This window comes from Pan troglodytes, chromosome 13, assembly GCF_028858775.2.
Source record: "Pan troglodytes isolate AG18354 chromosome 13, NHGRI_mPanTro3-v2.0_pri, whole genome shotgun sequence".
Taxonomy (NCBI): Eukaryota; Metazoa; Chordata; class Mammalia; order Primates; family Hominidae; genus Pan; species Pan troglodytes.
In genome coordinates this window covers 133,452,801-133,465,655 of record NC_072411.2, presented here as the reverse complement: position 1 = coordinate 133,465,655, position 12,855 = coordinate 133,452,801, and the positions used below count along the sequence as shown (strand labels likewise).

The 12,855-nt window shown below is 44.4% G+C and overlaps 1 protein-coding gene across 16 annotated transcripts in view; it reads right to left on the bottom strand.

Moving 5' to 3' along the window:
• ARMC9 (armadillo repeat containing 9) overlaps positions 1–12,855 on the bottom strand; it is a 172,353-nt gene that overhangs the window by 153,622 nt on the left and 5,876 nt on the right. For 15 of the 16 annotated variants that reach the window (XM_009444540.5, XM_054680182.2, XM_016950685.4 and 12 more), the window contains exons 2-5: positions 10,880–10,971; positions 8,922–9,047; positions 2,135–2,305; positions 344–499 (exon numbers count right to left, since the gene is read on the bottom strand). In XM_009444540.5, coding sequence (XP_009442815.3) covers positions 344–499; positions 2,135–2,305; positions 8,922–9,047; positions 10,880–10,930 — 504 coding nt within the window. In that variant the 5' untranslated portion in view covers positions 10,931–10,971. Of the gene's footprint in view, positions 1–343; positions 500–2,134; positions 2,306–8,921; positions 9,048–10,879; positions 10,972–11,414; positions 11,526–12,855 lie in introns of those variants that run through there. The other variant, XM_054680180.2, reaches the window with a different exon arrangement.

The window sequence follows — 12,855 nt, the reverse complement described above, 5'->3', positions numbered from 1 at the left end:
TCCACTGTGTGAATATAACACAATGTATTTATGCATGCTCCTGTTGGTGTACAATTGGGTTGTTCCTAGTTTTTGCTATTACAAAGTGTTAATTACTGTAACTCTTCCAGATTTAATGTATGTACAAGTTGCAAACCACTGCTAGTATAGGATGGCAAAAACCAAACCTAACTAACCATCCAATAGGAGACTGACTAAACAAATTATGGTTATAACTAAAAATAATACTAATGTAAGCAAATTTTAGTTTTTTTAAAGCATCATTCAGAAGCCCCCAGCATATAGAAGGTAAAACCACAATGTCACCCAGGATCTGACACAGGAGTTAAAAGCTGACACTTACCTGGAAGAGTTCTTTAAATGAGGGGTGCACCATAGGGTTGGGAACAAAAGGAAGGGCATAGAAAGGAAGAAACTCTGTGGTCTGGCTCAAGGCTGCCCCTTTGGTCTCCAGGTAGGTTTTGAAGTAGGAAATCTTTTCATCCAGCTCCTCTTTGTCCTAGAAGAAGGGAAAACACTTGTTTGAGGTCTCCAGATCAATGCCCAGTCTATCTGCTCACCCCATCCTCTCTCTGAGGCTCCTTCTGTCCCAGTCGTGTCGCTGGCATCCCCTATCTAACCTGGCAGGTGCATTGTCTCTAGAATTCTACCATCCACCCTAAATTTCCCCCTTAATGAGACTATGTCAGGAAGATCAGACAACTATATATACAGTTCAATATGCTGCTTTTTAACTTTATTATTGCCATTTTCTCATGTCCTTAAAATTCTTCATAAACATTTTTAATGGCAGGACAAAACCTCATGTTGTCTATCACATTTATTTAACTAGCTTCCCCATTATTACATAGACACATTGCTTCTACTTTTCAGATACAAATAAGTATCTGTCTGCATTCCCATGCCTCCAGCAGGAGCGGTTTCTAAAGATTAACAGGCATTTCTTTATGGTGTTGGAAACAAAAGCTTCCAAGTCACTCCTTTCCTTTCTTGTGCTAAGGCCTGGGCTCGCTCTGTGTCACTATTCCATGTGGATCCCAGGCAAGTCAGTTCCCCTCTCGGGGCTTCTATCTCCTCTTGGCCCTCAATGAGAAAACCAGAGGAGGTGAATGTGGGGCTTTGCTCCCACACTGGCTCTACCAATCATGGCCTTCACAGTCTCGTACATAGACTAAGCCTGTTCTTACAAACACATCTCAGTTGACCTATACCATGAGCCCTCTTTTGACCCCCAGACTTAAACAGAAATACAAACAGAAAATGAAAATCTCCTGTGATCTTCCCTGCAAGAGTGATAACCTGAGGAAGAGCTTCCAACAACAGCTACCACAATGTATGGTCCTGCTGCTCCCTCCACCACTGTCCCCACCTTTGGTGTTCTGACATTCTCATGTGTTCACCTTGGTCCACAGGGCAGTCATTAATGCACGGGGTCAAATGCCAGCTTGCCTCTGCTGCCCTTCTGTCATTTACTCTGCACTCAAAGCTCAGCCACCGCAGCAGCTTCACATTTCAGCCTTCTCCTCTCTTCCCATCTCCAGCCCCATCTGGGAAAGGACTGCAGATGCTAAATTCAACCTATCACTCAAAAGGACTTTCCACAAAGAGACGTACTCTTTTCCACTACTTAAGTTTAAATGTGTGTTCTGGCCAGACACAGTGGCTCACGCCTGTAATCCCAGCACTTTGGGAGGCCAAGGTGAGAGGACTGTTTGAGCCCAGGAGTTCAAGACCAGCCTGGGCAACATAGCAAGACCCTTTCTCTACAATAAATAAGTAAATAAATTTATGTTCTAATATAGGGTCTAACATGCAGCTGAAATATATGTTCTCTTAGACATACACGCCTACATACTAAGTTGCCAAATAAACTTTATTTTGATGAGGTTTCAAAAACTTGAGGTATTTAGGAATATAGCATTGATTACAGAAATTATTAAATCTCCATAGAAATTAGAATATAAACTGCTGGGAATACAGTAGAAAATCACTCACCAGGACAGAGGATGCCTGTACCTTGTAAGCATTATGACAGCACAGCCACATATGAAATCCATGCCCATGTGGACAATGACAGCAAACACTGTTCCTTAACACACCGCTCAGACCCACCCGCATCACCAGGTAAACCCACCGGTCTCCCCACAGAGTACTTCAAAAGATAGATGGCAAAATGGATGTGGAGATAGAATTCCAGCTTCCGGGCAAAGGAGTCCCCATCTCGGACGGAACTTGAAACGTGCTCCTCCCACAGATCGAAGAACACCTTCTGGTCTCCGTTGTCAAATGCAGCGACAAGATCCTTCTGTGGAGAAGACATCAGACTATATACCTCGTTGTAAATTTCAACACCCAAAATTCTCACAACCCACTCAACACCACAGATCTCCCATATATTCCTTTTCAGTGGTAAAGGATAGAAAAATAGAGATCCCACAGGATTCAAGCTCCTGAGCCTGCGATTCCTGCACACCAACCCTGGTTTCCCACACCTTTGCAATATCTAATCTGGGCACTATAAAGAACACACAAAACATTTAAGGTCTTTGAAATGGAAAGAATCAGGCACAGAACAAAGACTTGGGGCCAGAGAACTCTCAGACACGTAAATATACTGAAGTCACCCTTTGGACCTGCTGACCCACAGCGTGCAACTGACAAAAGCTATCCAGACCAAGTCTAGCCAGGCCTCCCAGGAACAAACCTCACAGGCATGGAAGGTTGCTGACAGCATGGCTCCACATCCTGTAGTGGCTGGGAGCCCACACACACTGACCCAGTCAATCCTGGGCCTAGGAGATAGCGCTGCCACTTGCCCCATTGCTAGAAGCACATCAGGCTGATATGGAGCTGAAGGAAGCCACCACAGACCCCATTATACCATAAGGTGACTGTCCACGCCTGCCAGCTGCAGCTGCAGCTGCAGCGACAGAGAAGGCTGGAGGTGGAGGAAGGAGCACCGGCTCAGTGCCGTTTGACCACAGAGCTGTGTGAGTCCACCTGGGACAATGACAGCATCATGATTCAGCATGCACTAGTTCAAAGAATTCTGGAGAAAGGAGGTGGCAATTATCATGTCACCTGTCTCATAAGGAAGGTAACTCACCTGTCACAAATATCTGTGGCATAATTTTGTGGATTTAAGTATCAGGCAGAAGTCAAAGAACTTCTTAAGAGTCCAAAACAATGCAGTTGCTACTGTTCTTTTTGTATCGAATGCCCAAGATATTTGTACTTACATTTTACGCTCAACTGCAACAGCGTTTCTGAGATTGGATTTTCTACAGAATCCCCACTTCCCCACCCAATACCATTGTTATTTACCACCATTATTGGCCATTGTTCTTTTATACTTCTAAAAATGAGTTTATGGGTGAGATGGCTCACACCTGTAATCCCAGCACTTCGGGAGGCCAAGGCAGGTGGATCACAAGGTCAGGAGTTCGAGACCAGCCTGATCAACATGATGAAACCCTGTCTCCACTAAAAATACAAAAATTAGCCGGGCATGCTGGTGCATGCCTATAATCCCAGCTACTCTGGAGGCTGAGGCAGGAGAATTGCTTGAACCCGGGAGGCGGAGGTTGGGGTGAGCCGAGATTGCACCACTGCACTCCAGCCTGGGCAACAGAGCAAGACTCCATCTCAAAAAAAAAAAAAACAAAAAAGTGAGTTTACATGGCTGGGCGTGGTAGCTCACACCTGTAATCCCAGCACTTTGGAAGGCCAAAGTGGGCAGATCGTTTGAGCCCAGGAGCTCAAGACGAGCCTGGACAACATGGTGAAACCCTGTCTCTACAAAAAGTACAAAAATTAGCTGGGTGTGGTGACATGTGCCTGTAGTCCCAGCTACCCGGGAGGCTGAGGTGGGAGGACCATCTGAGCCTTGGAGGTAGAGGCTGCACTGAGCTGAGATCCCACCACTGTATTTCAGCCTAAGCAACAGAATGAGACCCTGTCTCAGAAAAAAAAAAAAAAAAAAGAAAGAAAAAACATTTACAGATAATTTTCCTGCATAATTGTTATTTTTAAAAATTACTTGTTTTATCTGTTTATAAGCAAATTTTCTAACATAAAATGGAAATGTATAGAGAACAAATAATGTAACAGTGTTTGGTTACACATAAGTCAAAGATGTTGATTGGTAAGGAATCCTCAAATCTGAATATTACAAAAATGTTCACTATGTCATGTGATCAAGAACTGTCTCTGAATACTGCCTTACGCTGGAAGGTGCCAGTTACATTTCAAGTAAACTCAGAATTTTTCAAATAAGCCCTACAATGAGCATCTACCTCCTCAAGGCTGGCTCTTCTGTTCCTCCCGGACACAGGCAAGGGACAGTGTGTTAGCGCCTGTGGGTGAGGGTTGCCAAAACAAAGCACAAGCAGCTGAATGCAGGCACCTCTTGGAAGAATTTGGGGAAGCTGACCACAGACCTGCATGCTTGTTAATGACTGCCACAAAGGTGAAGGGATCCTCCCAGGGGCAGTGCTGTGGGGCCAGGCTCTGCCCCATGCTTGCCTCTGCCAAGGTCCCAAGCAAACCCTGTGCCCATTCCTGAGGGGGCCTTGCCATGAGAAGTGCGGTGACCAAGAGCTCTCTGACTGTGTGGATGAGGTGAGCACAGACTCTTGTGAAATGTTATGGCTTAAAGAAAGTTATTTTATCAATGTGGCTTGGCAGAGTCCACAAGTCAAATGGCCCATCTACAGTTTGTTCTAAGGTCTATATTTGTAGACCTGAAACCACAAACCTTTGCTATGTCATTACAATCACATCTATCATCCTTCCTAACTCATGAATCATATTCTGTACCTGGAAATGGTCCCTGAGCTTAAAATAATTCCCACACATAAAAGAATCCGCTATTATAACTTACAGTCACAAAATATTAGTGATGTTCTATAAACCATGATCAAAGCAGAATCAACAAGATGAGAAAATGTGTACACCATCAATAGTAACTTGTAGACACACACGCTTCTTATATCTCACAACAATGTAAACATACGTAACACTACTGAACTATACACATAAAACTGCTTGGGGAAACTCACTATTTTTTGAGTTCCACTAACAATTAGCATATTTTGCTGAACCTCAGTTCTAGATATTTTTTTTAATTTTTCTTTCTAAATTTTTTCCCCACTCTTCTTCATTCAACCCAGGCATTTTTCATTTGGGAAATCTACCATAGTGGGGGACACAGCTGTTGACTGGATGAGCAGAAAAGATATGCTTGTGACAATCAGAAAGTTTCAAGGTCTTTGAAGTTATATAAAAATAGACCTGAAGACATCAGAGAAATACAAATCAAAACTATGACAAGATATCACTTCAAACCCATCAAAATGGTGAATATTTTAAAAACACACAGAGAAAATAACAAGCATTGGCAAGGATGTAGAGAAACTGGAACGCTTATGTACTGCTGGTGGGAATGGAAAATGGTATAACCACTTTGTAAAACAGCTTGGCAATTCCTCAAAAAATTAAAAATAGAACTACCATATGATCCAGCAATACTTCTGGGTATACATCCAAAAGAACAGAAAGCAAGGCCTTAAAGAGATAATTGCACACCCACGTTCACTGCAGCCCTATTTTTTTTTTTTTTTGAGACAAAGTCTCACTTTTTTACCCCAGGCTGGAGTGCAATGGTGTGATCTTGGCTCACTGCAACCTCTGCCTCCCAGGTTCAAGTGATTCTCCTGCCTCAGCCTCCCAAGTAGCTGGGATTACAGGTGCCTGCCACTATGCCCTGCTAATTTTTGTTTTTGTTTTTTTTTTTTTTTTTTTTAGTAGAGGCGGGGTTTCACCATGTTGGTCAGGCTGGGCTTGAACTCCTGACCTCAGGTGATCTGCCCACCTCGGCCTCCCAAAGTGCTGGGATTACAGGCATGAGCCACCACGCCCAGCCCCAACAGCACTATTCTTAATAGCCAAGAGGTGGAAGCAACCCAAGTATCCATCAACAGAAGAACAGATAAACTGTGTGTGTGTGTGTGTGTGTGTGTGTGTGTGTGTGTGTGTATGTGTTTGTGAATATATATCACAGATTATTATTCAGCCTTTAAAAGGAAAGGAAATCTTGTCATACATTGCAACATGAATGAACTTTGACGACATTATGCTGAGTGAGATAAGCCAATTAAAGAAAGACGAATACTGCATAATTCCATTTATATGACATATCTGAAGTAGCCAATTCATAGACAGAAAGTAGAATAGTGGCTGCCAAGGCCTAGCGGGAGGATAAAGGCGGAGTTGTTAAATGGGGACAGAGTTTCAGGTTTGTAAGATGAAAAATTCTAGAGATCTGTTTCACAACAGTGTGAACACATTTAACACTACTGAACTGTACACATAAGAATAGTTAAGATGATACATTTTATGTTATCTTTAATCACAATTTTTTAAAAAGACCTAAAGAGACATTTGAGTGTTCTCAGATGCAGCTGGAGCTGAAATGCGATGGCAAACCAGTTGCAGAAAGTGTACAGCAGCCACCTCTGGAGGGACCGATATGCAAAGAAGCTTCAAGGCACAGGGCCTGTTGGCCTTACCTTGTATCATCACATCATCTGGTCATGTGTGAACTTCACAAAAGAGTCTCACTGTTCTGCTAGTTAGGTATTTAGGATTTGTTATATTCCTCTCAAATGGTAGCTTTAATTAAGAGATGCTCACATATACTTCCAACGTGTAGGGTAAAGGTCTTTCTTCATCCAGAAAGAACCAGGGAAGCCAGGGGCTGGGGAGTGAAGCTGATTTCCTGAGGAATACACTTCACTCTAAGAACCTGTTTTCACCTCTAATAATGACTATATTCTTTTATGTTCTGAACATATCGTTCTAGGTGTGGGGGGTGCCAGGGAGGTCTGGCTCCTGTAGCATCCACAGAAGGGTCTGTGTTGACAGGAAGCAGCAGCAGCTCAGCATCCAGGGGCCAGAGGCCTGAAGCGGAGCAGGCAGAGGGTTCAGCCCTGCTTTGAGCTCCACGGGCCACTTCAAAAGTGCCCCTCTCTCAACAGAGCCCATGCCAGGCCACTGGGGAATCAAGGACTAGGAGAAAACCAGCAGTGAATGCCACTTGAACTCCAGCTACTCAAGGGGCTTGCAAGCCAAGCCTAAAATTATTTCTGGAAGTAGGTATGTTAAAATTTAAAAATCTGTTAAAATAATAAGGCCAGGTGCAGTGGCTCATGCCTATAATCCCAGTGCTTTGGGAGGTTGAGGCAGGAAGATCACTTGAGATTGGGAGTTTGAGACCAGCCTGGGAAACACAGCAAGACTGTGTCTCCACATAATTTTTTTTAATTATAAAAATAAAATAGACCAGGTGCGGTGGCTCACATCTGTAATCCCAGCACTTTGGAAGGCTGAGGCGGGTGGATCACCAGAGGTCAGGAGTTTGAGACCAGCCTGGCCAACCTGGTGAAACCCTATCTCCAATAAAAATACTAAAACCAGCTGGGCATGATGGTGTGCGCCTGTAATCCCAGCTACTTGGGAGGCTGAGGCAGGAGAATCGCTTGAACCCAGGAGGCGGAGGTTGCGGTAAGCCGAGATCCTGCCACTGCACTCCAGCCTGGGCAACAGAGCGCAACTCCGTCTCAAATACATAAATAAATAATAAAATCATCCAAATGTGAAACATGCTGTCTCAGGAAATGGTACAGTCTCTAGTCAATGGAAATATTCTAGGTGAACTGATTACTTACCTGGCATATTACAAATGAGATTGAGACATCAAATAATGGTTAAAATAATGACTTTTTAATTTTTTTGGAGACAGGGTCTCACTCTGTCACTACAGCTGGAGTGCAGCAGTATGATCATGGCTCAATGCAGCCTTGATTTCCCAGGCTCAAGTGATCCTCCTACCTCAGCCACCTAAGTAGCTGGGACTACAGGTGCATGCCACCATGCTCGGCCAATTTTTTATTTTTTATAGAAACAAGGTTCTGGCTGGGCATGGTGGCTCACATCTGTAACCTCAGCACTTTTGGGAGGCCAAGGCGGGCGGATCACTTGAGGTCAGGAGTTCAAGACTAGCCGGGCCAACGTAGTGAAACCCCATCTCTACTAAAAATACTAAAATTAGCCAGACGCAGTAGCATGTGCCTGTAATCCCAGCTACTAGGGAGGGTGAGGCAGGAGAATCGCTTGAATCCTGGAGGCAGAGGTGGCGATGAGCCGAGATCGTACCACCGCACTCCAGCCTGGGCGACAGAGCGAGAGACTCCATCTCGAAAAAAAGAAAAAGAAACAAGGTCCTACTGTGTTGCACAGGCTGGTCTTGAACTCCTGGGCTTATGCGATCCTCCTGCCTCGGCCTCCCAAAGTGCTGGGATTACAGGAGTCAGACACCATGCCTAGTCAAGGATTTTTAAGGTCCCTTCTAACCCTGAGAGTTGAGGTCTGTATAACCTCTGTGCCCCTGCAGCCCACTGGTATTCACAGAGCTGCTCAGACTTCCTTTCACAGACCCGCCTTGTCAGTCTCACTCTTGTTCCCTGTTCCCTCCAACCTCCCCAAGCTAGAATGCAAATGCTGTGCTGGCAAGGGGCTGGATTTTGTTTGTTCACTGCTGGATCCCCAGTGCCTAGAATTAATAACCTGAAACTCCTCAGGAGGAAGGCTACAATTGTCTCAGTTCCTAAACACTGCATGGTTTCTTCTTTTCCTTCTTCCCAAGAAATGTTTGTGAAAGATCTTATATGGCCACACATTTCCTAGGGAGGGTACAGAGATTTAAAATGACATTATTAGTTCGTCTATAAACGCTTGTGCCATCTAAAGTAACTCTGAGCAAGTGCTCAAAAACTATTCTAGCACTATCCAACAGCAGCATTTTCCACAAGTTGGGAGCATCCTGAATTATCTACAGGGATGAAAAATAAGCAAAATGTTACCTGAATTGTCAATGATTTGGAGTCTCTGAAAGATCCGCCTACTGTTTTACACAATGGTTTTCCTTTTATTTTGCATTCTTTTGAAAATGTTTTCAAGGTGTCTTCAAATTCAGCAAAATCTAAATACTATAAAAAATAAATAATTCAATTCAACAGCAAAACAAACAAATAATCCAATTAAAAAACAGCCAAAGGATCTGAATATTTATCCAAAGAAGACATTAAAAAGACCAACAGATACATGAAAAGGTGCTTAACATCACTAACAATCAGAGAAATGCAAATCAAAACCACAGAGACATAATTACCTCACACCTGTCAGAATGGCTATTACAAAAAAGACGAAAGATGAAAAGTCTTGGCAAGGATGTGGAGAAAAGGAAACACTTGTGCACTCTTGGTGAGACTGTAAATTGGTACAGCCATTATAGAAAACTGTATGGAGGTTCCTCAAAAAAATAAAAATAGAACTACCGGCCAAGAGCAGTGGCTCAAGCCTGTAATCCCAGCACTTTGGGAGGCCAAGGCGGGTGGATCACGAGGTCAGGAATTCGAGACCAGCCTGGCCAACAAGGTGAAACCCCGTCTCTACTAAAAATACAAAAATTAGCCGGGCGCAGTGGCGCGTGCCCATAGTCCCAGCTACTCGGGAAGCTGAGGCAGGAGAATCGCTTGAGCCCAGGAGGTGGAGGTTGCAGTGAGCAGAGATAGCACCACTGTACTCCTGCCTGGGCAACAGAGTGAGACTCCATCTCAAAAAAAAAGAAAAAAAAAAGAAAAAATGGTATAGGCCAGGTGGCATGGCTCATGCCTGTAATCCCAACACTTTGGGAGGCTGAGGGAGGAGGATCGCTTGAGCCTAGGACTTTGAGACCAGCCTGGGCAACAAAGCGAGACCCCATCTCAAATAAATAAATTTTTAAAAGAAAATGTGTTATATAGGTAGGGTGCAGTGGCTCATGCCTGCAATCCCACAACTTTGGCAGGCTGAGGCAGGAGGATTGCTTGAAGCCAAGAGTTCAAGACCAGCTTGGACAACAGAGTGAGATCCTATCTCTACAAAAATTAAAATAAAACCTAGCTGAGCATGGTGGTGCACGTCTGTAGTCTCAGCTACCCAGGAGGCTGAGGCAGGCAGATTGCTTGAGCCCAGGAGTTCAAGGCTACAGTGAACCATGATGATACCACTGCACTCCAGCCTAGGCCGCAGAACAAGACCTTGTCTCTAAAAAGATTTTTAAATGTAAATTTTTTAAAAAAGAATATATTCGCCATCACACCACCAAATTCCAAATCTGCAGTTACACGGTGGGTGCCTCATCCCTGCTCCAGGCCCGTGGCTCTCGCAATCTGCAGGTGGTTACTCACACAGTTAAGCAGCAGCAAGCGCGAACCATTTCTTTAGCACCAGAAAGTTTAAGGCCTGGGCCCTACTTGTCAAAGCTTTTAGCGTAGGAAACCTAGGCCATTACCAGACAATGAGTTAAAAAAATTACGATGCAGCCACTCAATGAAATACTCTATGGCATTCAAATGTCTAGGGCTGATCATAGGCAGATGTTCATGCTATATTATTGTTGGCAGATAAAAAGCAAGCTACAGAACAATGTATCGTCCCATTCTGTAAAACAAACTACAGGCATGTGAATATATTTTTACTATACATAGAAAAAAGTCTGGGAGGGAAATTTCCTTTTATACTTCTGTAGTGCTTGAATCTTTTACCATGGACATGTATTGCTTTTATAATTTTCTTTCAAGGGACTTTTTAAGTGGCTTTAAGATTTGTTTAGTTATAAAACCAAAATGTAAATACATGGAATATTATATAATAGAAAAACAGCTCCAACATAACAATAGAAGAAACATTACAAGGCACGAAATAGTTTGTTGCATTTTAAAACACAAGTTTTCAAGATCTGTTTCTCTGTGACCTCTGTTTTGTATAATATACCTACCTCTTTCACTAGTCCAAGTAATTCAGATTCATGAGCCAGAATGTCCCCCATATTGAACTGTTACTGAGAATTAATTCTCACAGCAAAAATCTCTAGAAGGCAAAAATACAAGACAAGAGCTTTCATTTCAACCACCTATGAAACTACAAAACGGTGGTTGTGGTGAGCAGAATAATGGCCCCCAAAGACATCCATGCCCCAATCCCCAGAACCTGTGAATACGTGAGGTTACACGGCAAGGGGGAATTAAGATGCAGATGGAATTAAGGTTGCTCATCAGCTGACCTTCAAATTGGGGGATGATCCTGGATTACCCAGGTGGGCCCAAGGCAGTCACAGCAGAGGGAGGGGGGCAGACGGAGGCAAGAGGGTCAGTGTCAGCATGATGAGGTGTGAGAAAGACTCAACAGCCACTGCAGGCTTTAAAGGGGGTAAAGTGGCATAAGCCAAGGAGGGTAAGTAGCCTCTAGAAACTGCATAATGCAAGGAACAGATCCTCCCAGAGCATCCAGAAATGATCAAGCCCTGCAGACACCTTGACTTCAGCTCGGTGAGAGCCATTTCAGACTTCTGACCTCCAGAACTAGAAGATATTAAATCTTTGTTGCTTGACACCACTCAGTTTATGGTGATTTGTTCAGCTGCACTAGGAAATACAATGGCTAAAGTCAAAAGAAACTCTTCCTACTCTTTCTACCAGCCCTCCCTCAAGGTGTAGCCAAAGCAGTCATTCCCCATGGCCCACACCCCAGGCTCAGCCCAAACCAGTTGCCTGTAACCCCAGAGGAATGAAAAGGTCTGGGCTCTAATATTAACCATGCCATTCACTGGCACCTGACCTGAGACAACTCACTGAAGTGCAGAGCCTTTTTTCATCTATAAAATTCAGAATGTGTCAGAACTCATCCAATTTTTTTTTTGAGATGGGATCTCACTCCGTTGCCCAGGATGGAGTGCAATAGCGCAATCATAGCTCACTGCAAGCTAAACCTCCTGGGTTCAAGGGATCCTCCCTCCTCAGCCTACCCAGTGGCTAGAACTATAGGTGCATGCCACCATACCCAGGTAATTTTTTTTTTTTTTTTTTTTTTTAAGTAGAGACAGGGAGACAGGGTCTTACTAAGCCGCCAAACTCCTGGGTAATGCAATCCTCCCGCCTTGGCCTCCCAAAATGCCGGGATTATAGGCGTGAGCCACCACACTCAGTCAGATCTCTTCTGAGTCTGTAACCTTACATTTTTCTGCCACTGCCTCCCCATCTCCTTTCTCTCCACTTCAATCCAATTTCTACACTTTTAACAAGTGAGCATTCCCCTCCTGCTTGGGACCCTCCTGTGGTTCCAGCGCCCTCCAGATGAAGGCCAGACTCCTTAGGCTCAACTCCCAAAGCCCTAGACAACTTGGCCTCTGACACACTCCCATTTGTTCTGTAAACTTGAGCCACACTGGCCACTGTGTGGTTCCTGTGGACACCCACTGAACACCCAAAGCACACGCCTGCCCTCGTGAACTCTGGCTCACTGCTCTTCCTTCACATACGTCTCATTCAGGTCTCTGCTTAACTGTCACCTCCTCAGGGAGTCTTGCCCTGACCACCCTTTCTAAGAGGTCGGCCCATCACTTCTCAGCCCTTTGTGCTGCTTGATTTTTCTCAACAGCACCTGACAGGTGTTCCCGTGTGCCTAGACCAGTGCCTGGCACACAGTACAGGCTCAAAAACATGGACGGAGTGGAAACTGATTCCAGACATGAAGAAAACAGCGCAAGGAAAGGGACAGAACCTGAAGGAGACGGGTATGGGGTTATTTTAGATAGAGTGGTTGATGGCCTCACTGGGAATGTGACATTTCAGCAAAGATTGAGCACCTGGATCTGGGGAAGAGGGCTTTGCTAGTGCACAGGCCTCAGGCTGAAGAGCTCTGCAGTCTTGGGGTATTGGGATGTAGCTAGAGGTGAGGCAGACAGCAGCAGGCAAT